This window comes from Aristolochia californica, unplaced genomic scaffold (assembly GCF_029961685.1).
Source record: "Aristolochia californica isolate CCGP_79_NKW_82.1479 unplaced genomic scaffold, dmAriCali1.0.hap1 SCAF_7, whole genome shotgun sequence".
In the NCBI taxonomy this organism is placed as follows: domain Eukaryota; kingdom Viridiplantae; phylum Streptophyta; class Magnoliopsida; order Piperales; family Aristolochiaceae; genus Aristolochia; species Aristolochia californica.
In genome coordinates this window covers 40,106,177-40,130,452 of record NW_027182268.1, presented here as the reverse complement: position 1 = coordinate 40,130,452, position 24,276 = coordinate 40,106,177, and the positions used below count along the sequence as shown (strand labels likewise).

Here is a 24,276-nt window from a genome sequence, read left to right as displayed (position 1 = left end):
AATTAAAGATGATATATAAACTTTATAATAAAATTAGAAAAACCATATAAAATAACATAGTAAAAACATGTAAAGATACCAATATATGTAATTAAGTTTATCTATCTGGGATTTCTTTCCTAATACTCTTTATGTAAGAATAATTTTTTTTATATATTTAAAGAGGAAAATATAGAAATTTAAAACTATTACTTTATTTAAAAAAATTATAAAATAAAATTTAACTTAATTTTTATTTTATTTAAGAGAGAGTTTCCATTTCCTTCCTTCCTCTCTTACCACATAGAAGAAAGGAAGGAGAAAATGATTGTAGGCATGACGTAGATTTGCTCCTTATTGCATAGACGAGGGATAATTGTTTTAATAAAATATTTAAAATAAAATTTGACAAATAAGTAAATTAAAATTAAAATATAATAATAACGTATTACTTTAATTATCTGTGAATTTAATTTAAATTTAAAATATAATAATATGTATTACTTTAGGAACCGTTCGGAAAATGGCCCAATTAAGATTACACGGAAAGGTGAGTCGGTGACCATCGGAATGAGATTTAGGGCCCACAAGGACACGCCGCGTTCTTCCTCGTTTCTCCACTGACCTAAAACGCTAAAACCCTTGTTCGCTTCCCCTTCGTGGTAAAGAGGCGCCTAAAACCCTTCGCCCCGCCCCTCTTCGTCTGAGACTTGAGAAGTGGCGATTGGACGAGCAAGCGATAAAGATGGGTAGTGATAGCGAGACGGAGAAATCACACAAGGAAAAGAAGAAGTTAACTGCGCTTGCTCCAATAGCTAAGCCCCTTGCAGGGAAAAAGCTCTGTAAAAGAACCCTCAAGCTCGTTAGAAGAGGTATGTTTACAACTTGCATTTTTTACCTTCTGGTCTTTTATTTTGGAAACTACATCTGGGGAGAATGTGTTATTCGTATATTTTCTATTCAGTTCTTGATGTGTTTCCTTTAACGAGCGAAACGTAGTCGTTTCTTGGTATTCTCTTGTTGGATTTTCTTTTATATCAGACATTTTTTACGTGGCTTCAGCATTTTACATTTTATGTCTTTTTCGGAAACAAAATTCGATTTTTTGGTACTGTTTCGCCTTTCCATCCAAGTTTTTCTGGCGAAATGAAGCCTTTTACGTTTACTTTCTTGACTTCGTTATAGGCGTTGACGCGTTGGTGATTTCCTTGGTTATCCTCATGTGGATGTTGTAGTTGGCTTTCAAATGTGGTGTGTTGTTCTTATTCTTCATTGAGATCGTCTTTTGTTTAATTTATTGAGTTATTCGAGTTTGCAATTGAATTGAAAAACAAAATTGCTTGAAATCTGCACGTTGCCGGATTTAACCAGCTGGGTGGGATCACTTCTCAGTGACTAATGGCGCACTTCTTTTATTGTTATTTTCTTTTTTACCTTGTAATTCTTAGCCTTTCTCTTGAATCTCAGTGTTGGGTACTGTATTTTTCAGCTTCTGAAACCAAATGCTTGAAAAGGGGCGTAAAGGAAGTGGTGAAGAGTATCAGACGTGGAAACAAAGGGTGAGCTTTCTCTGCAAAGCGTTGAGAAAATTTCCTGTTTATACTTTTATGCGATTCTTCTCCTAAAGTAGGTGAACATTGGACAATATGTATCTGACCTTGAAGAGTAACTTAAAAGGTTACTGGAGGTAACTCATGGTGATTGTAGCTCATGTTTGATAATCATCTGGGATTTTGCCATCTCCAACTATTTCTAAATTGGATAAATTCAAAGATTTTTTTCTTACTTACTGATGAGCTTACATTGGCCTTTGAGTATTAGACTCTACATGAAGCTAAATAAACTACTTGGTTTTTCTTTCTGATTACCGTTAATCAAACTAAAAGGAAGGGTCAACTCTGCCTGGAACTCACTCTGGAAGACATTTTACTCGTTTAAGTTACAAGGAAAGACATATTACTTTTCTTCTTTACCCAAATTCTAATTGGATGTCATGTAGTATTTGTATAACTCCTATGTTTTCTACTTTTGCTTCTTCAACCTGGGAACCAGATTCTTTCCCAGGGTTGTCGACATTCTCATTGTAATTCTATGGTGATATTATTATTTGAAACCTCTCTTATGCATTTTCTGGATGCAAATTTTACCAGAGTAAGCTATTTAAAACGTGCTTGTTTTTTGCTTGATATATTATCTTATACTCAGTTAACTGCTTTCATTTGATTTCTGTAATATTGTTGTTTGAGATGCGGACACTTATTGACTAAAACAAGGTTATATCGATGACTGCAGATTTTGTGTAATAGCTGGAAACATTTCTCCAATTGACGTCATTACTCATGTCCCCATTTTGTGTGAAGAAGCTGAAATCCCTTATATATATGTTCCTTCCAAGGAGGTAAGGTTGAATCTTGTGTTACTGTTTTTGCAAATTCAGCTACCAATGAAGTCGTCATTACTTGTGTGCAAATTTAACCTTGAGGAGACCTAAACTATTCAGAACTCATGGCATGTTTAATAATCAAGTTTATGTGTTGATTTGTGGCAGACCTAGAATTTGGTTGTGCTAACCGCATTAAATCAATTTTCTGAAATCCCCCTCATCAATCAGTTTTAGGTAGATTATTTCTGATTGCCTCATTGGAGCAGAATACCGAGAGGAAGTGTCGCATATGGTCAGCACTATTATTGCCTGAAGAGCATTGGTTTCGATTAATTTCTCCCTAAGGTTGAGCTCATATTAGTATGTGGAAGGTCAGACAGCATGTAAGAACACGTGCTGCTAGATTCAGTCCAGGTCTACTCTTGAAAAGTCTTCTAAAATTATATCTTAGGACTCCAACCGATTCCTTTTGATTGAAGGCTCAAACTGTTGCTAGAATTTTTTTTCCCAACCGATGTTTTATAACCCAGATTGGTCTAGCCGGTTGAATGAGCTTGACAGGGACCTCAGGACCGGTCTGGGCCAAAAGTTCACTGGGTAACTCTTCCATTCAGATACCGAGAGGACAGGTAGGTTGATTTGATGGCTATCCAGCTGACCCACCTGGCAGAGTCCAATTTGTATACTGGTAGCGAACAAAAAAGGGTTTATGAGCCTTTTAACTGGGACCAAGTACTGTGTTGGAGGGAGGGTAATCACTAAACTACAAAGTTGGTTGCTGTATTAGTCAGGATAGGCTAGGTATATCATGTGAACCTCAGGAAAACATAGAATCAAAATAGAAAAAGGGATCAGGTATGAGTGGGGCAAGTAGACTCTAAAACCGTTTTACCAGATGAAGACTTCAGTTTCACTGATGTGAGTCGATTTACGGAAAGCCTCAGCTCTTTTCAGTAGAAATCTGAAAAAGGAAGAGAACTGAAAAAGAAAGCAGAGAAACAGAGTAGATTATAACTAAGACCCTGGAAAAATATCAAATCTCTCCTTGCTTTCTGTTATGTGAATACTCAAATTTATAACCTAACCTGTGTTGATCTTCTGCCACCTGTCCTGAAGACATACTTGATGAGATTTTCTTTTGATTGCCCCTTAAAAACTAATCTCTCCTTGCTTTTTGTTACGTGAATACTCGAATTTATAATCTAACCCTTGTTGATCTTCTGCCACCTGTCCTAAAGACATATTTGATGAGATTTTCTTCTGACTGCTTCTTAATAAACTGATCTAATACCGATGGCCGTTTGGTCTAGTGGTATTCTTCTTACATTCGGTGCGTCAGGTCGCGAGTTCGAATCGCGCCACGCCCCTCTCAAAAAAAAAAAAAAACTGATCTAATATCTGTGGTTGCCAATGACTCTGTTAACCAACTCAGAGAGATGTGCTTCAGCCAGCTAGGACCTGTTCATCAATATATATCCAAAATTCTCAAACCATTTATTCCGATATTTTTTCTTTTGTTTTTAATTAATGTATGGAATGAACTTCTAGAAGCAAAGTTTAGTTGGTGATTGATATGGACTTTATTCCTTCTGTAATCTTATAAAATAATTCAGTATCCTTTTTGTGAAATTTTAAAATAATCCAATCATGTTAATATCCTAAGTTTGGATTAATTTTACTTTAGTTGATGTTTTTTAATTCTTTGAACTAAGTTTTAAATTTTTGTAATATGCTCATAAACAATAATTGACCTTTTAACTTAAGATAACATAATGAATTCATTTGTCTTTACAAAGATGATATCATAGTCAAGTTTATTTTAACACTGATGATGCAAGCTTGCTATTAGGTTTAAATGTTTCTTAATAATAATATCCTCTTTATTTCATGATTCTTGAATTTCATATTAACGATGACAAGGTAAGAAGAAATGTGGCAAATGAGATATGTTTGAGTCACACACCCAAATTCACATACATAATCATTAATGAGCAGAGTATTATTTTGTTTTTTTCAGCCAGCTGATTGAAGCCGGCTTGACCCGGTCGGGTTTCAAAATATTGGTTCTAACTAGCAAATTCAAACACTTTAAAAAAAAAAAAGTAAATTCAAATTCAGTCTCCAGTGTCACCCTGTCCTGTTGTATGGGAGTATCAGAAAAAAGTGTATGATCTGCACCCTCAAATTCTTCATTATGTAAAAAAGAAGAAAAAAAAAAAAGAATGACCAAGTTGTTTTATATTTTTCGTGTTATTGGTTTGATGGCCTTTCTGGGGTTGATAAGGAAAGCACATTGTGTATCAGTATGTTTTTATGAACAAAACCTATTGGACCATAGTCTATTAAAAATGTGAATGTCAGAGTAATCTAAGCAGTTATAATATGAAGCCTACGAAAACAGGGTTATCCAAATTTCATGGAATGTCTAATCAAGTTTGTGCAATTGTTGGGAGCAATTCTTGAGTTACTCCATCATTAGTAGAACTCTTTCATTAGTTTTTTTTTTTCTTAAAGAAATCTGAGAATGAAATTATATTAAGAAAAGAGGGCTACAAAGAGGAGAAATGCATAAACGTCTGCTTTTATAGAAATACATCTCCCTCTATTTGGATTTGAATTGAAATCTGACTGAACTCCTGATGGCTGCTAAACCTATGACCCCTGCAAACAAAAAAAAAAGAAATCATAAAAGGTGGTTAGATTCTAACATGCAATCTCTCTGGTGTAACCACAAACATTGCTGATGAGCTTTACCCTGGTTCTTTTTATTATCAGGATCTTGCCAGTGCAGGTGCAACCAAGAGGCCCACATGCTGTGTTTTGGTGCTTACGAAACCGATTAAAGGCGAGGTGAGCCAAGAAGAGCTGGAAAAACTAAAATCTGACTATACCCAAGTTGTTGAAGATGTGAAAGAACTCTCATCGGCCCTCATTTAAGTTTTGTCTGATCTATGGTGGCATCGACATTCACTCACCTGTAGCTACTATTGTTATCGACATACTTTTTTGTTGTGCTTTGTCATTTGTTAGATATGAAAAGCTTGTCAGTTCTGACAATGTGAAGATATTATGGATGATGATCCCTTGAGGGATACTGCCTTGAGGCAAGCAAATTCAGTCAGGTTCGATTAACACATGAAATGAGTAACTGGTATTTTATGTCTTTACCTTTGTTGGTGGGAGGGGGGATCGGTATTTGGGTTTTTAAAACCCAATCTTGATCTTTAAACCCGACCTCGTAAAAACTCTAGAGGTTGAAAATTGACTCTGATCTTCCCTATTTCTTTTCCCCCTCGTTCTTGCCACCTAAGAACTCAATCCTAACCTCAAGTCTGACTGAAAAAACAAAGACCAAGAGTTGGAATCCAAACCTTGACGTCCACTTCCTTTTAATGGAGAAAACAAGTTTACTCCTCGGTGATAAGATTTGGCCTCAACATGACTCCGCCCCTACCACAGGAAGTGTGTTTCCATGCATCTTGGTGAAAGTGTTCTCTTCCATATTTAATGTCCTACGTGATTTCCATCGTCTGCAGGTGCTTTTACTGGTTTGTTTCCTTTATAGGTGGGTAAGGACAGGCACGACTCTGTCACTAAATGTTAGTATCCCATTGTTTCCTTCGAACATCTCAGGACTGAAAGTCTTGTTGCATTTTGGTCACCCACGATGGACCCGGGAAACAGCTAGTGCTCTCTCGTCTTTTTGATGCATGGAAACAAGCTTTCTAGCTGTATCTTCACCTGAGTAGTAACAATCACGCAAAGAAACAATTCTTCTCAGCCAAGAAATTTGACGCCTAACAAATGGGAAGACAGGATGTTATGTGCGGCGATGTTTTTGAACTTTAAACCTGGACGCGTGATCTTGAACGCATATCGTTTCCCCAATTGGTAAAGTCGATTATCTTCCATTTTGGCTGATTCGATAAACCTGTATGGGTCAAAACGAAGTCTTGAGTTTCAGTCTTACTAGGATAAAGGGCAAAAAAAAAAAAAAAAACCAAGTTTACACCAGACTTCTGTCGGTAGCTATCTGTGATTATTATGTCGTTAACCATGGTTTATTGACTCAAAGCTGTTCAACCGAGGAAAAGGATCCAACAATCTTTGATTGAACGTCGGCAAATCTTACAGCTAATGAGCCTCTTTCTGTGAGAAGGTTTAACGGGTGATACGAGCTTTGACGTAGTGCGCCCAATCAATTCCTCTAAAAGTGCTTTGAAACGCCTCAGTGGAACCCATTTGTGGTGAAGAGATTAGCATAATGGAGGAGTTTACAATCCCAGATTTTTGTCACTTGGTGCTTTTGGGCGAAAGCAAAAACAGGAAGCTGGGTCAGATTCAAAACGTCACGGCATGCAGTGAATTATATTCATTTGAATGGCATGTTTGGCTCTTCCAGGAAAGAAAGTTGATCTGAGAATCTCTCCGTATCAGGATCCCATCAGAGGTACATAGCTCCGTAAGACAAGCAGGTGTTCTTTTCTCTGATTCACGACTCTCCTGTAGGCTGCCTTGCAATCAAATTTATTTTCGGCTTTGATACTTGGTACGGTATCACTCACGTTAAAATCCGAAATCGATTGAATTTCTATTGAAGTCTTCTTCAATTTTAGCAGGGGCTAGGGAGGAGGAGAGTGACATCCTCACCTCTGAGCGAAAGGACATGTTTTACTCCATGAACGAACCTTGAAGTCTCTGCATTATTGTAGAAAAAAAAGAGAAGAGAGAGAAAACCTTCAGCCATGGACGAAATTATTCTTACAAAAATAGGGCAGGTATAAAGTGGTCGGAGTGAGTTGGGCGTCTTTTCAAAGTGTGAGACATCATCACAAGGGAATAGTGCATTCTGGGTCTACTTTTGTCCCTTGAAACAAGCTTTATCCGATGTTGCTTTGTACTATGAGACTAGGGCTTGTCCTTATCAAAATGATTTTGCTTTTCTTGGTCAGTTCAATCCTTCCCTACCCATCAAGGTTACAGTCTTTCCTCGACATTCCACAAGGTACCGGTAATAATTATGCCTCCTTATCCCAGGAGCACTGGCTAGGTCTCACTGTGTTGCTGCTCAACAGTCAACAGTCAAGATGGATTTGCTTATTTTCAATCATGAAGTTGCTGCCATTTATCCTACTTCTTGGTGCAATCTGTTAGTGGAGAGAAAAATCCAATGGTTTTCAATCAAATAAGGCTAATTTAGTTAAAGGTTTCCTGTTTGGATTTGTTTTTAATCAAACCAAAGATACCCCGAGCTTCCTGAAAGAATCTATTCGCGTTTTGTTTCATGGACAGGATTGCTGTAATTGACATGCCTCAAAATTAGAAAAAGAATGGGATGTTTTTTTAGCAAAGTTCTTTCGGCTTCTTCCTCCTTGATGCTCCTTCTTTCTCCTTTTTAGATTCTTGTTTTTTCGTGTAAAGGTTGGTGGAGACACTTTTTTTCTGTTAATTGCTGTGTTTTTTTCTTTTTTCTGGGTCTGCAAATAAACAACCATACCACAGCCACTCCTCCATAATTTTCTTTAATCGAATCACAGAAAGACGAACGAACAACAATGCCCCCGCCTGAGTATTGTTTCCTTCTAAACTCGAAACATCATATTTGTTCCCGACAGATCGAAATCCATTTTTTCCAGTCCAGTTATTGTCTTGCATGTGCAGTAAACTAACGGGGTTTCAATCAGGAACATTTCCCCATTTAGTAATTTTCTGATTTACTACCCAGCACACGTCAAAAAGAACAGAAATTGATAATCTCGGGCGTCCTCAATTTACAAGGCCATGGAGTGTTCTGCAGATACACATACATTCTTCCTGAGGGATGAGCACAGGCAAGCTCCTGAGCATCGGCAACTTCATGTGGGCAACATGAGAAAGAATCCCAGAGCTTAGAGACAAGGCGGGTCCCTACTGCTGTCAAGTCTTTTGGATGCTTTGCGCTGTGGATTTTGCTTTGGCGAAAGCAAAATCATGTGGGTGTCGTCCTGCCCATAGGAAAGGAATTCCTTCCTTCCGTTCAAACCAAACCAACCAACCAACCAACCAGTAAAAGAAAGAAATTATAATTCACCACTCATTTGGTTATCCATTGATGCATCTCTGTTTTCACGGAAGCATCTGCAAATCTAATCTTTCTCGCAGCTTCTCAGCTTAGAAGTACACATACGGCATATATACTCGTACTGAACACAGTTATGATCAAAATTCAAAAATGGGTGGCCGGGAAGATTTCCTTGTAATGTCCATAACTAAGCAGTAGAATCAGATTCGAGATAAGTAGGAAAAGGAAGAAGATAGATGATACTGTAGTCTGTATGTGAGTGCGTTGTCGTGCTGGTGGGGAAATAAAATTAACATTTAAACCATGAGCACTCTTGAGTCTCAGAACTCTAGGATGCCCTCTTTTCCTCACTTTCCTCACAATGCACTCACCTGTTATTCACATTATCTGCAAAATCCAGATTTTCGTACCGTTTTTTTTCCGGCATTGCCCTTGTCTTGACTGCAACTGTATGTCCTGTGTCACTTTGCCTCGTGACTAGTACAGTAAGGAAACTGGAAGAGGCTACACTATAGAGTACAGAGTCAGTTTGAAGTTTCAGTCTTTCAGACTTTCAGCTGTAGAACTACAAACTACAGTAGACGGATGAAATTTCCAGTCTTGCTAATGCATAATCCAGATCGTCCTAAACGAAGGGTTTCTCTTGTTTATAAAATCTCTTGGTTCCTCAACTACAACCACGGCAGCACCCATTAAAAAGAAAAGAGGCCACTGAGATTACATTCTTCAGACTTAATTTGTTGTCCTAAATCTTGCCTTGCTTTTGATTATAATGTAGGCCAGTCCATGGGAAAAAGGGAGGAGAGAGAGAAAGGGAGAGAGTCGTTGTGGTGGCAGCTTTTGCTTTTGAAAGTTTCTGCTTTGGATTTGTTACTGAGAGGGCTGTCTGCTGGGAGTGCAGAGACGTGTGTGTTCTGATGAGGTTTGTGGAATCAATAAAGCAAACCCATTTAGAAAAAAGAAAAACACCCACAAAGATTTCCTCTCGCTCGCTCGTTCCAGCAAACTTTAATCTCTACCTCTTCACTCTCGAGATTCTCAACAACTCTCCTGCGATTAAAGTATTACTAGAAAAAGATGGAATTTGGGACTTTAATGAATGGCCAAACTCAGGGAATGTTGGATTCCAATTTCCACACCAGCAAGACCACACGCTCTCCTATCCTCCCCATTCGTCCTTCCTCCGTATTTTATATGCCCTAAGAAAATTCTCTCATGCACGTATCTCTAGGCCATTGGCGATTTTTTAGTCCTCAGTTGCCTGCTTTTGTGCTGGTAGTCACCTTTCTTTTTTCTGTTCTCCGTGAGGGGGCTTGTATTTGTTGCCCAGAAAGGCGCCTCTTTACATGATCTTAACTGGACCATTTTATTTGAGTAAGAGGAATTCCGACGATGGACCACCAGACAGAAGTTGATTGCATGCCATTTCTTTCCAGAAGATCACAACCCTAGAAGGGATTTCTCCTGGTTTCGGAGACTCAGTGGTCCCTTCTGTGTTAGGACCCAGAAAAATGGACAGTCTGGATGACAACCTCGTGACCAATATGCAGACGAAAAATGAAGTGACTGCATAGCGGAGTTCACTGTCGCTACCTCGCTGCAGTCGGTATTAGAAATCTCTTTCAGCTTGGAACTGAGCAAAGAAAATCGATAATCATACACCATATAGGCCATTGGGCGATGGACACCGAGTGGATTATCAGTCTCGTTTCACCTTTTTTAAATCTTATTCTAAAGATTTAGAGTCTTTCTTTTACTGTTTTAGCTAAATTATTTAAATCCTACATTGGAAAATCCCCCCCGGCACTCTCTTTTCAAGGCAAACTGTATGATTGACGCACCGAAGAATTATCTCTGTTTTATACTTTTATACTTTTTCAAGGCAAAGATCATGGTCTGGTTTTGATACCAAAAGGATTGTTCACGTCCCATACTGACCTTACTCCTTACTTTATTTCTACTGGAAGCAGTGGCAGGCATGTTCCTTCTCTCTTTTACTACCAAACCTTGGTTTTTTCTCTCTTGGGTTCTGACAGCTGATATGAACGGAGGGGAGTGTAATGGTGAGCATGAGGAAGCCTCCTAGTTGGTCCTAAGCGCAATAAGCCGAAGGCGAGAAGAACCCATCAAAGAATTAGACAAGTTGAATCCATCAGATCACTCTTGCTGGCTACTTCGATCATCCCGAGCTGTTTTCTTCAGTTTAGTGGCTGAAAGTGCATTCTAATGCAATGACAAGTTCAACGAGAGAGAAAACAATCATCTGCTTGGTGGTCTTATTCGGGTTTTGGACCTCCACAACCTGTTTGCTCTCCCCGAAGGGTGTCAACTTTGAAGGTAATTTGAGTCGTTTATTCTGTTCTATATCTGGATTCTATTCACTTCTTTGGGAGAAGGAAACAGGAGAAAGAGCTTCTAATTTTGAAAATTTTCCAGTGCAAGCTTTGATGGGTATAAAGAATATGCTCAAGGATCCTCACAATATTCTTGAGAATTGGGACGGCGACTCTGTTGATCCATGTAGTTGGACTATGGTTACCTGTTCGTCTGAGAGTCTAGTCATCGGACTGTAAGTTTCTGTTCCGCATTATGTTAACTTTGGAAGAAAGCTCTTGCGATTTCTTTCAAAAAATTTTAAAGAAATTTCTTGTTTCACCGTTATTAAACTTGTTTTCCAATCATCACTAGAAAACAATCTACTAGGAATAGAGTGTTTTTTTTCGTTCATGAAGGCCTGACTGTAATTTCAAGCGCAAAAGATAACGAAAATATACAGACGTTAATCGTTTTCCGGAAGTAGGAAAAATATATACCTTACAGTGGTTTCAATCGTGCCTTTTCAGGGGAACTCCCAGCCAGAATTTGTCTGGAACTCTTTCTCCAAGTATTGGAAACTTAACTAATCTTCAGACCGTGTGAGTACTCAAAACGCAAGCCATTTATTTTTTTCATCTTCTTATCAAATGATGCAGTTAAGGTTTTTACGAGGTTGAATTTTTGCAGGCTCTTACAGAATAACAATATATCAGGACCAATCCCTAAAGATATAGGGAAGCTTCCGAAACTTCGGACCCTCGATCTTTCAAATAATTTGTTCACCGGAGAAATTCACAGTTCTCTCGGCAACCTCAAAAACCTGGAATACCTGTATGTGCAAGAATTAATCAAGAGATTACTAACTATTTTTATGTTTTCGGATTTTTTTAAACACAATTACTATTTGTATCTAACGTGGGCTAATATTGGGTCAGGAGGCTTAATAACAACAGTCTTTCAGGACCATTTCCCCTGTCTCTGGCCAACCTCACTGAGCTTGCTTTTATGTAAATTTCTTCACCTTTTGAATTCTGATACATAATTTCCTTAGCCATACTTCTACTTTAGCTGATTTTTTTTCATTGTTTCAGGGATTTGTCTTACAATAATTTGAGTGGCCCTGTACCCAGGTTTCCTAGAACATTCAAGTAAGTGTTCTGCTTCCAGTGCTTCTTCTTCTTCATTATCTTCATCCAGAAGGAACCTGAAAATATTAATTTGTTTTTTTGCTTTATTGACTCTAGTATTTTAGGAAATCCTCTTATATGTGCGACTGGTTCAGAGCAGGAGTGCTATGGGACTACTCCGATGCCACTTTCTTTCTCCATAAATGCTTCACAGGGTACCCAGAACAAACCTTAAGTTTCATGATTTCAAATTACATGCACTACTTTTGTGTATTCTACAAGCTATCATTAACCTTAGCTATTTACTTCGTCTGTTGAAATTTCATTTTCTGAAACTTAAAGATTTTTTTTTTTATGTTCATCCTCAGGACTAGATTTATTATTTTCCTATTCGTGTGGCTTGAATTGTCTTCTGTATTCCTGATATTTCATTCTGTGTTCTTAAAGGTGCTGCTCCTCCAAGGCCAAAAAGTCACAAAGTGGCTCTGGCATTTGGCATTTGCCTTGGTTGCATATGTCTACTTTTCCTGGGATTTGGTCTTCTTCTCTGGTGGCGGCAAAGGCACAACCAACAGATCTTCTTTGATGTTAATGGTTGGTGGAAACTATTCTGGATTTTGTGATGAATTACTGGATTCTTAAACACAATACTCTCTTTCATTAGTTCCTTAACGGACAAATGTATCACAAACAGATTGGTGTAACTTACATTTTTTTCATTCACTTTCCAGACCAAACCCATGAAGAAGTTTGCCTGGGGCATTTGAAGAGGTTCCAGTTCAGGGAGCTTCAGATTGCCACGAATAATTTCAGCAGTAAGAACATTCTTGGGAAAGGCGGTTTTGGAAATGTGTACAAAGGCTATCTCCAGGATGGTACTGTGGTTGCTGTAAAAAGACTTAAGGATGGAAATGCTGCGGGTGGGGAGATACAGTTTCAGACTGAAGTGGAGATGATAAGCTTGGCAGTGCACAGGAACCTTCTTAGACTTTATGGATTCTGTATGACAGCTACAGAGAGGCTTCTGGTCTACCCATACATGTCTAATGGAAGTGTTGCTTCTCGACTGAAAGGTAACACAATTCCTCATCTTCACTTACAGACTTGGGAGTCTTTGAATTCTTCAGTCAATTACTACTGAACTTTCTTCGTTGTTCATTATCTGGGTATAGGAAAACCGCCACTGGATTGGACGACCAGGAAGAGGATAGCATTGGGAGCTGCAAGGGGTCTTTTGTATCTTCACGAGCAATGTGATCCGAAGATAATTCACAGAGACGTAAAGGCTGCTAATATTTTGCTTGATGACTACTGTGAAGCCATTGTAGGAGACTTTGGGCTGGCAAAGCTTTTGGATCACACTGATTCACATGTAACAACAGCAGTTCGAGGCACTGTTGGACATATAGCCCCTGAATATCTCTCCACTGGTCAGTCCTCAGAGAAAACAGATGTCTTTGGGTTTGGCATTCTTCTCCTTGAATTAATCACTGGTCAGAGAGCACTTGAATTTGGCAAGGCAGCTAATCAGAAAGGAGCCATGCTAGATTGGGTAAGGACCAGAACTCTTTCTAGTGATGGATTTTGTTTTTGCTGTGCATTAAATCTCCATAACACAAAATATAAGTTCACATATGTGTTTCCCTTCATTTTTCTTCGAAGCTTTACCATCAGAATTGTTGAAGCTACCTCTGCTTAGGACGTAAGCACCTAGTTATGTTCTTATCCCAGATATGTTGGATTGTGTTATCTGAATCTTGCCACTCTCTTCTGTATCTGTTGTTTCTTCAATGGAGCTACATTGCTCTATGAACCAGTTTGATTGTCAGGATAGACTTTTATCTGTAACCAAACAATCATTGTGGGCAATTTGGCTGAGTTTTTCAACCACGTTTGATTTGGATTATATTGCAGGTAAAGAAAATTCATCAAGAAAAGAAGCTCGATATGCTTGTTGATAAGGACCTCAAGAACAACTATGACCGAATTGAGCTTGAAGAAATGGTTCAAGTGGCTCTGCTAAGCACCCAATATCTCCCTGGCCACAGGCCAAAGATGTCTGAAGTGGTACGAATGCTCGAAGGTGATGGCCTTGCCGAGAGATGGGAAGCTTCTCAGAGGACCGAGCCAACCAAGTGTAGACCCTATGAGTTCTCATCCTCAGAAAGATACTCTGATCTAACAGACGACTCATTGATACTGGTGCAAGCCATGGAGCTCTCAGGACCAAGGTGAATAGAGACAACAAAAGAAGAAAGCAAGTTAACCATATAAAACTATAGTGTATTTTTCTGTTTTCACAAGCACCTGGAAAGAACCCAAATTCCTTTTGGAGTTTGTATAATATGAGAAGAGATATATACAAGGGTTATTATGTAAGTTCTTGACTGTATAGAAGATCATCTGAGGGATAGACAGAGCGAGTCTTTTCCTTTTTTTTCTTTTTTTGGGGTGAGTTAAGTTTTGAATTGTAATGCCCAGGAATTCATGGGCTCCTTGTATTAATGTAAGTAGCAATTCTCCTGATCGTTTCATGAGGGAAAGAGAAGTTTGACATTAGATTTCATATTAAGATTTCAGAGTTGAGAAAGCCAGTGTTTTGTTCTGCAACTTTTTCTCCCGTTCTGGGCAGGCTTTTTGGATTTACTCTGCTTGCCCAAACATTTTGTTTATGAGACTAGACACCCCCTCCTTTTGGAGTTCATGCTCCTTTATCTGGCCCAAACATTTGTTTTATAATCTTAATATTTCCAACCCATCAGTTGTTTTCACCAAAATTGTGCTCTTTCATGAAATATAAATGTAGCTGAAAAAAAAATAAAAAATTGACTTGACTCATCTCAACAAATTTTCCTTCCTTATTTCGGGTTTGGAGAACCGGATGCACAAAATTTCCAATTCTTGCTTCTTAATCTCATATTAGAAGGGTAGTGATCAGCCTCCATGTATCCTGTAACTACCTCGTGGGGTGGATGAAAATTTAGAGACCCCTCAATCCATCTCTTTCTATCTTAGAATGTCGCAGAAAGCCCTTTTGAGCAGACAGTAGAGACCCAAATCTCACTGCGCCCAGATTGCTCTTCAGCCTATTTCTGATAAAGCCGCCTCATCAAAAGAATGCCAACGCCGCTAATTGTAAGTGCAAGAACAATTGGATACGTCAAACCAAATTCAGTAAAAGACATATTGCTTTGAGATCTTCTGTTGCGAGTCAGCTCTCCTATATTCTCATGTAGAAGATTGCTGAGGTTGTCAAGCTGATGAATGGTTTGGCGTTGGCCTCGCGAGATTTGTGCGATCTGATAATCAAAAGACTCCAGCGATTAAAGTTATGTTTAAAGAAGAAAGCATGACTAATGCTTTTGCACAGATGACGAGCACTAAAACATAGGCAATGGATGTAGATGCCATTGATGCCAGGTGAATGCAAGTATTTCTTGACCAGATGGAAGAATATTTGTGAACTAGATAGGATATTAATTTCACACTGGAATAAGTTGTGTCCAGAGAAAATATAAGGTTTCAGCCTAAAGTAGCAAATCAGAAGAGAGAGAGAGAGAGAGATATAGACCTCTTCTACTAACTGAGCTTCCTTTGCCAATTGGTTAGAAGATGCTGAATTAGATATCAAAGAACCCGTCAGTGTCCCATTCTCCAAACCAGACACAAAAAGAGTTGTTGAACCAGAGCCATTGCAAGCCTCAGTTTGCAATGCCAGGTTCTGTTGGCTGGTTGGAGACTTCCTGACCGTGATCTTTGAGTTCAGTTCTTCTATTCGAGATGTGAACTCATCCATCCTTTCATTCAACGTAGATATCTGCTCTGAAAGTTGAGTAATGACCCCCTGTACACAGGTCAAAAGACAAGATTACTGATGGCTACAAAGATCTGGCATTCAAGTATCTAACTATTGCTCATCAATCAAAATATTGCCTGAAATTAGGATTCACAGGAAGATGAAATCATGTTGCTTGACTAGAAAAAATCACCTGATTTGCAACCATGGCAGGCGAATCTGGGGTTCTTCTATCAAACCTTCTATTGCCAACATCTAGTTTTGTTAGCTTGGCTAGATTTTTGTCCCTCTGTGTTGAATAGGAGTGTGATAACCCACTATACAAAGCACAACAGATAAAAGCAGTCTGGAATTATAAAAAAATAATAATAATAATTAAAAAAAGAATGAAAGAAAGATCAAAATATGGAAGTCAAATGCTTTTAAAAAAAAAGAAGAAACTTCAAAGTCTAGTGGACAAGATCAAAGCATGTTACCATCAACTAACAGAAGAAACTTGATAAATCTCTTTGCCCAACAACCAAATACTCTCAATCGGAGATGATTACGTTAAAGGTTCATCTCATTTCAAGCTCAGCATTGTCAACTCATGTAGAAGCTCTTCGATATACACAACTTTCTCACGAAGTAAGATCTACGCAAACTGAGCAGCAAAGTGGATTAAGAATATTACCTCTTGAGGTTCTTGTTTCTCATGGCAACCCTGTCAGCAGATGCTCGTGATAGTGCTTCTTTGGGGCTTGAAACCACATCATCATCTATGCTGAGCTTTGTTTTCAAATCCTCAGGTAGTGCCTGCCAAAAAACAAAAACAAAAAAACATCAGATCAAGCCACCAATATAAGGTCTAAAATCATAACAAATTACACAGAAAGAATGGAAAACCATACCATAACTTCATTAACAAGCTTTTCTAGCTGAATCTGTTCAATATAAGTACGTGGAATATATGAACCATCCAATCCCAATTTCTGTGCTATCTCTTTCACAACTAAGCGGTCTCGTCCTTGTACCTTTTATCATAATCAACAGGAAAATTTGCAAAAGTTACATGGGGATAAAAATATGCCCGGTGTCCTTGTTATACTAAATTTCTAATATCTCAACAGGAAGAGCAAAGGCACAGGGAATGAAAGGGCATACAACCATCTAGGATGCATCTCATCCTTCAAGAGTTGCCACACCATTTATTTGATATAGGCCAGATTGACTAAATAGGCGACCAACATAGCCTCTCCCTCAAGTACAAGCTTTTATTTATGAAAGCATATAGTACATAAAACCTAAAGTGACTAAGAAGCAAAGTGGGTTTGCATTTTGCAAGGGTGAGCGAACATGAAAACAGTCAAGCTCAAAAGAGAAGCAAGAATGCAATCTGAAAAATGAAGACAAACCCTCACCAAGAGAATGCTTTGGGCAAAGAGAAAAAAGAAAAATAGCCAAGAGAATCCGTCACCCTCCATTAACATTGATCTTTTTCTTAGAAATTTAATGACAACTTGTCTTTAAATGGCCAAATAGCACAAACCCAAACAGTGAAATTGCATTTAGTTACAAAGTTTCAGTGTAAAAGTATTACATATCACCAAATTCTAACTGAATGCAAAACAAGGTAAAAAATCACAATGTACCTGAACATAATGGCGATTAAGTTGCTCCAGCCAATCTATTTTCACACAAACCCTCTCATCAGAAAAGATATGGCTACTTCTCTTCAATATTGCCGCAATAGTATATCCTAAAGCCATTAAGCCACCAAGTAAACGCACACTAACTTCAAAAGTAATTCTTGGTGATATTATGAATGGATTGTCTGTGACCCATTCCTGCAATTGCAAAGGATAAATATGAAACTTAATAAGTATACCTACATTTCTTAAACTTGAATGAGATAAGTAAGATGATGTCTTTTTCTTTTTTTTTCAAACCATCCCAGACTTACTTTCTATATTTTCAGACAATAGTTAATGAAGAGGGAAACATTGTTTATCAAGTAGTCCTCAGTAATTTACATTAAATGTGTGAAGTTGGGTCCAAGGTCCATCCCAAAATAACTAGCCAAACTTAAGAAGCCTATTTCCCAACTAATAAACTCAAGATCTTTGTACTCACTAATTCATTGGATAATTTGGGTAGAGGCCCACAAGTACCTGCTCTGATACCATGTGAAGTTGGGTCCCAGGCCCATCCCAAACTAACTAGCCAACTTGAGAAGCCTATTTCCCAACTAATAAACTCGAGATCTTTGTACTCACTAATTCATGTGGGACTATTTCTCAACAAAATGCCTAACAAAAAGATTTAGACAAAGAATAGAGTGTAAGTGGCAAGCATCTCTGTATGTCTTTCAATCCAATCCCTTCCTAATATTTTATGAAATATCTGATTTGGTATAAAGAAATATAAAGGAAAATCATAAACAACTATAATTTAAACATAACGAAAATGCGATTACAGGAAATTCCTACCTCAAACATCAGATTGTATTTTCCGTCTCTGTTTCGCATCCTTAAATAAGATTGGCATGTCTCCGGATCTTCACCTGGGGGCAGGAGATATATATCATATGTCTCCTCCATAGTTTCAATATGATCTTCAACAACAGCAGACTTTATTTGATCAGCTGTCAGTGCCCTTAATGACTGAAACAGGAGAAAACACCCTTAGTCTTTAATCAATTTCAAGAATAAACAGAGAAGGAACAACACCAATTCATTAGATAGGTCAGAAATAGACCTTTAAAATGTATATAGGATTCTGGAACCCTGTGAACGGATTGAACTTGTTGATGATTTTTATGTTTGCAGTCTGAAGATCTGGTTCAATAAACGCCTTATACATTGGGTATACCTGTCATTAACAGGTTAACTCAAACACTAAAAATTGACAAGCACTTGAAGACCCTTTTCCATGATTTCCTAATTTGATTCCCCATCATATAGATGATGCATCTTCATATGCACCCAATGACTTCTCATTTAGTTCCACATTGAGAATGCTTTAAAACCGAACTCCGTGATCAACTCACCCAAGCAACCAGAACTGGTTCAAACAATCCAACCAGTTCAATGCTGGTTCAACTGGTAATCATTTTAATTAAATATTTAAAAACATAAATTAAAATTACTATAGCATAGACATGCATAATAAATAAGTTAGCTAAAACTTTCAAAAAGACATCCATGGTTTAGGGTTAAGGGTTTAGGTAGGGAGAATAATTTTTTTGAACAGTCAGTCTATAAAGTTAACTAAGTTAAAAACATACAATTAAATGGATTCACAAATCCACTACACATATTCACTAATTAAAAGCCTTTATTGAGACCATTAAATAATAGAAAAGGATATTAAAAGTAAAAAACCTAATCAAAATTATATAAAATTACCAAGAAGAAACTTGCAAATTTTCATAAATAATATATAAATTGAGATTCGTCATATGCAGGAAAGCATTACATTTAGTTTTAGATTAGTTACCTGATTTCGTATTTTAATTTTTTACTTGCCCTAACACTTCATATTCATGGACGTTGGCATGTAGGTTGGCAAATCATCACTTTTAAATTTGGTCAAGAATCAAATCTCCACTTTTCCCACTACCAAATTGCATATAAGAAGGAAGTCCAGCCAGGTCAGATCAGGTCCCGGTTGGAATGACTGACCCAGCTGGTTTTCATGGTCACTGGATTAACTGGAGGCTCATAACCTGGGGTCGAGTTCAGGTCCCAGTCAAACTGCATCAACCGGCCAGACCGACTAGGTTTGAAACATTGCACATGATGACTAAGATGGTTACCAGTTCTACTAGCTGTGAGACAATTTTTATTTTTTTTATCATGGACCAGTCTAATGCAACTCTGCCATCAATAGCTTCTCCAACAACTGAATATTAGTGATTCAAATCGCTCAAACAGAATTTGTCTATAAGATATATTCATGTGAAGTAAAGCATCTAACATGGGAAGAATGAAAATAAACCGTTTCAGATATCTGTTGGATGATTTCTTCAGGTTCCTGGCCAGCTCTTTGTATGTCTCTTAGAACCCTTTTTACAAGGTCAAAGTGAACACCACCGGTCACAGATACTCGAAGGTCCAGTACTGGGCGCAACTTTTCATTCAAGGCATAAATACCCTCAATAATTACAATTCGAGAGCTTGGGACTTCAAGTGTCCTGTTAGCAGTACAAGCAAAGTGCCCTTGTGAAGGATAGCTTTTGCAAAGTCTCTTCAACAATAAAAGCAACTGATATAACCTACCTGTATCCAATGCGAGAGCTTGTCTTGAAATCATAAATTGGCACTTGAACAGCTTTTCCTTCTTTCAAACCATGAATGTTTTCAAGCAAGGTGTCATAGTCTATCAGTCGAGGGTCTGCATTGACACTCAAAACATCATGTTGTCTCTCATTTTTGCGATGGCATGCATTCATGAACAGCATAAAAAACTATTAAACTAGTTAGAATGATAATAAGAAGTACCCTCGCTCCAGTAGAGGTGTTTTAAGTAATGAAGAAAATTAGCTCATCAAGTGAAAAAACGAGGTGAAGCAAAGAAACTATATTTTAGTCTAGAAGCATCTAAAGCTAAATGCTGAATCAAGGGATACATGTCCTGCACTTTTGGATATCCATCCAAACTTCTTCTTTTGAAAAACTTAATGGCCAAACTAGACCTTAATTAAATAATCCATAGTGATACTACATATTTGAATATTTTCAAAATTAGATGCATCTGAAATCCGTTTCCAATTAAAGATTTGTCTGACACACAAATTGTCATTCCTGTTACCCCTGCTCCAGGAGTGCCTCCTGAAGGAACTCAAATGTTAGAAAACAAAGCAATGAAAAAAAAAAGCATTAAATTACGGATAGAAGCTGAAATTACCATCAAAATTGCCATCAATAATACGACTGGAATCATTATAGTTGTCCATTGATATGACAGCAACACTAGGCATAAAATTGAGCACCTTCTCTGTAAAAACAGTCTTTCCAGCTCCAGAGGGGCCAGCAACTCCCACAACTATCAGCCCATCATTCTTCTGTGACAGTTGCTGGCATGCGCGTATTACTATAAAGAAACCCTTCTCAAAGGATAGAGAATCTCGTATAGGAACCATTTCATACCGAGTGGAATCCTTTCGCTTTACCAGTTGAACTTGATCTCTTAAAAGACCATACCTCCGTTGAGGTGATTCCGGAAAGGTACTATCTTCAGCCATATCAAAGGCAAACCTACAATTTGTTAAACATAAAGTAAATAAACCCAACTCTTAAAAAAATATTAACCATCTAGTACTACATATTTATGAAGAAATGTTACTTCTGTCAACCCCACAAACGGTGAGAATATGCAAAGGCTGCTTAAAGTATGAAGAAATAACAAAAAATAGAAACTAGAGAGAGAGAGAGAGATCGAAAGAGAGATGCATATGGAAAAGAAATGCTAAATTCTTAGCCGTGTAATTTATATTTGTCTGATTCTAAACCAAACATCTCTTTATCCGTCACTATTTATTGCTCATATGTGCTGAACAAGATAAGCAAAAAGTTTTTTTCACACCCAATAGATACTCACTATCTTAATCAATAACTTTATATATAGAATTCCTTGCACAACTTTGAGGATAAAGTCAATGATGTCCGAAATTTAAATCATTCTCAACCAATAAAGAACCGATAAATCGCATTACGATTTTGTATTGTGAAATCTGCATGGTTGTTCCAAAGTTTAAAGATCAGTCGACATTTTTCACCAGCAGAAAATAACCCGCATGGATTTCATATTGAAGGAGGCAATGATCAAACAACCCACTTACACATACTTGAGCGAAGAATATATTGAACCCGAAGATGAACATCCATGAATCTAGACAAAAAGTTTAGTCTCAAAAGAGTAAAAATTATTTCCTTAAGAAAAAAACGCGTATATCTTTTATAGTATAGCAGGAAGGACACTGTTATTCTTATGGATTTCACGACGATAAATATATTCCACGAACAAGAAACCATACAGAGAAAACCCATGTAGAGTACAATAATGACAAAAACAATGATAATACAAATCGTATTACCGTTATTCATCCAAGAAGGGAAACATACAGAATTTCCGAATGGCGGTTGAGAAGTGAAGGAGAGACCGACCAATGGGCAGAGTGATCAAGAAAGCGTCACTGGGCACAGAAAGCTGATAGTTGGATCGTTGTCACTGCTCTTTCTCAGTTAACGACACAGGATATTCAGTCTCTTGGGGAACCCCCCCCCCCCCCCACAAAAAAAAAAAAAAAATTTGGATAGAGAACGGCACCGAAAACTACGAGTAGACGGGAAGGGTTTGATACTTTGATCAGTTGATCAACGGACAGATGCCCGTATCGATTTAGACAACCCATAAACAGTAACTCCAGAGTCGTCGGCCATGTCAAACACTTTCTTATACGCGAGCAGGATCCCTACCTCGAATCGATAACTAGCAACTCTCCTTCGTATTTTGCAGTGAATGTATAAGAGTATTTATTGAGCATTAAGTTATGAAGGAAGAGAGAAACACTCCCCTACTCTTTACTTTCTCACAAAAGAGAGAAAACAGAAAGTACCGGTACATGTGAACATGATTTCTTGGTAATTAGATATTCCTGTTGGGACCTACCCTCCAACGCAGGTAACCAAATATCTCCTCTTCCCCAAAAGCAAATCAGTCACTGAAAGTGTTTACTTTTCCTCTTCAGGCGTGATATACTCCATCGTTCCACATTATCCCTCCTCCAGAAACTTACGGATCAAAACTCTGATCAATAAAAAAACAGGAACAAAATCCAATTCGGATACGAGGAGAGAGGTAAAAAATTATGAAAGTGCGGCAGTCTTTATCCACCTTTTTATTAAATGTTTCTGGAAACCGGAAAGGTTGAAGGACCACCGACGTCTCTCTGGAGCAAATTATCAACAATCTAAGGTGCTAGTGTTCAGTGATCAAGAGTACCTTGTCTCACTGTAAACACTTCTTTCCTTTGATTCTGGAGGACTAGATATAGTTGTATTTATAGGTGTTTTGTAGATAAAGATACATCTGTTACAAATATTTGAAAAATATTTAAATTTGAACAGATTTTGTGATATCCTGAATTATCTTCCATATGCCCCCTCAATCGCAATGGGAGCTTGTGTACATTTTGATTGGCTCGAAGTTGGCAGAAACGTGCAGTGGGAAGCGGTTTTGTGAATGAGTCAACTAGTTGATCTGCGCTGGAGATGAACCGAACCTGTAGTTGACGTTGGGCAACCTGATCGCGCACAAAGTGAATGTCTACTTCGATATGCTTTGTGCATGAGTGATAGAGAGGGTTAGCCGTGAGATATGTGGCCCCTATATTATCGCACCAGAGTGTAGTTGTACGTTAACTTGAGATGCAGAGTTCAATGAGAAGAGAGCAGAGCCATATAACTTCTGCAGTGGTATTAACAATGGCACGATATTCTGCTTTGGTACTTGATCGTGAAACCGTTGGTTGTTTGCGGGAGCTCCATGATATTAAATTAGAACCAAGATATACACAATAACCACTTACAGATCGTCTGTCGTTGGGACAACTTACCCAGTCGGCATCAGAGAAAGCATGTATTTCTGTGGTTGAGTTACAGCGGATGAGAATGCCATGGTGAATAGTTTGCTGAAGATATCGAAGAATGCGTTTGACTGCGGTCCAGTGGTCTGTAGTTGGACGCTGCATAAACTGCCATACTTTGCTGACTGCAAATGCGAGGCCGGGTCTTGTAAAAAAGAGATACTAGAGAGAGCCAACTGTGCTGCGATAAAGAGTAGGATCACCGAAAGGATCACCTTTGAATATTGATAAGTTGTCTGTTGTGGACATGGGGGAGTTCACTGGCTTAGCTTGTAGCATATTGGTTTTCTTGAGCAGGTCAAAAATATATTTTTGTTGTGAGAGAAAAAGTCCACGATCATCATGTAGTGGCTGAATACCCAAAAAATAGTGAAACCGCCCAAGATCTTTTAGGGCAAAATCTTGATGAAGATTGGTGATGATTAAGTGTAAAAAAGATTGGTGAGGCCCAGTGATGATAATATCATCAACGTATATGAGTAATAAAATAACAGTATGTGTTGACCTGAAAATGAATAAGGAAGTATCGGCATTGGAGCCAGTAAAACCCATTTCTACTAGTGTATTGTTGAGTCATGAGAACCAAGCACGGGGTGCTTGTTTGAGCCCATAAAGAGAGTTTTGGAGATGATACACAAACTCAGGACATGATGGATCTGAGAAACCAGGAGGTTGGGTCATGTGAACGGTTTCTTGTAGATTTCCATGTAAAAAGGCATTTTTGACATTTAGTTGTCGTATAGGCCAACTGTGTGATACTGCAAAAGAGATAACAGTTCGAATGGTCCTGGCCTTGACCACTGGACTAAAGGTAGCATCATAGTCAATACCTGGTAATTGATGAAAGCCTTTTGCAACGAGACGGGCTTTGTAGCGATCGATGGACCCATCAGCCCGTTTTTTGATTTAGTAAACCCACTTGCAGCCCACGAGGTTAATGTTGGGTTGTGGAGGAACTAGAACCCATGTGCCATTATCGATGAGGGC

General features: G+C 38.2%; 3 protein-coding genes across 6 annotated transcripts; 2 read left to right on the top strand and 1 right to left on the bottom strand.

The window, feature by feature from the left end:
* Positions 1-610: 610 nt before the first annotated feature.
* On the top strand, positions 611-5,503 carry LOC137936806 (H/ACA ribonucleoprotein complex subunit 2-like protein). The gene is made up of 4 exons (XM_068781701.1): positions 611-851; positions 1,469-1,538; positions 2,272-2,377; positions 5,138-5,503. Exons 1-4 carry the CDS (start codon positions 725-727, stop codon positions 5,297-5,299), a joined length of 465 nt encoding a protein of 154 aa, XP_068637802.1. The 5' UTR covers positions 611-724; the 3' UTR covers positions 5,300-5,503.
* Positions 5,504-9,963: 4,460 nt separating this feature from the next.
* LOC137935972 (protein NSP-INTERACTING KINASE 1-like) lies at positions 9,964-14,390 on the top strand. The gene is made up of 11 exons (XM_068780437.1): positions 9,964-10,760; positions 10,860-10,992; positions 11,267-11,338; positions 11,427-11,570; positions 11,675-11,746; positions 11,831-11,887; positions 11,984-12,081; positions 12,314-12,460; positions 12,598-12,939; positions 13,039-13,418; positions 13,781-14,390. Exons 1-11 carry the CDS (start codon positions 10,655-10,657, stop codon positions 14,099-14,101), a joined length of 1,872 nt encoding a protein of 623 aa, XP_068636538.1. The 5' UTR covers positions 9,964-10,654; the 3' UTR covers positions 14,102-14,390.
* Positions 14,391-14,573: 183 nt separating this feature from the next.
* On the bottom strand, positions 14,574-22,324 carry LOC137936428 (inorganic pyrophosphatase TTM2-like). Of its 4 annotated transcripts, none has more exons than XM_068781090.1 (12): positions 22,314-22,324; positions 20,550-20,899; positions 19,922-20,036; positions 19,620-19,836; positions 18,399-18,512; positions 18,131-18,304; positions 17,294-17,488; positions 16,553-16,675; positions 16,336-16,457; positions 15,856-15,979; positions 15,438-15,710; positions 14,574-15,165 (listed from the first exon to the last, which is right to left on the bottom strand). In XM_068781090.1, exons 2-12 carry the CDS (start codon positions 20,884-20,886, stop codon positions 14,953-14,955), a joined length of 2,007 nt encoding a protein of 668 aa, XP_068637191.1. In that variant the 5' UTR covers positions 20,887-20,899; positions 22,314-22,324; the 3' UTR covers positions 14,574-14,952. The 4 variants fall into 4 exon arrangements, with proteins under 4 accessions (XP_068637191.1, XP_068637190.1, XP_068637189.1 ...); XM_068781089.1 differs by lacking the exon at positions 22,314-22,324 and adding an exon at positions 21,739-21,902; XM_068781088.1 differs by lacking the exon at positions 22,314-22,324 and adding an exon at positions 21,767-21,902.
* Positions 22,325-24,276: the final 1,952 nt, after the last annotated feature.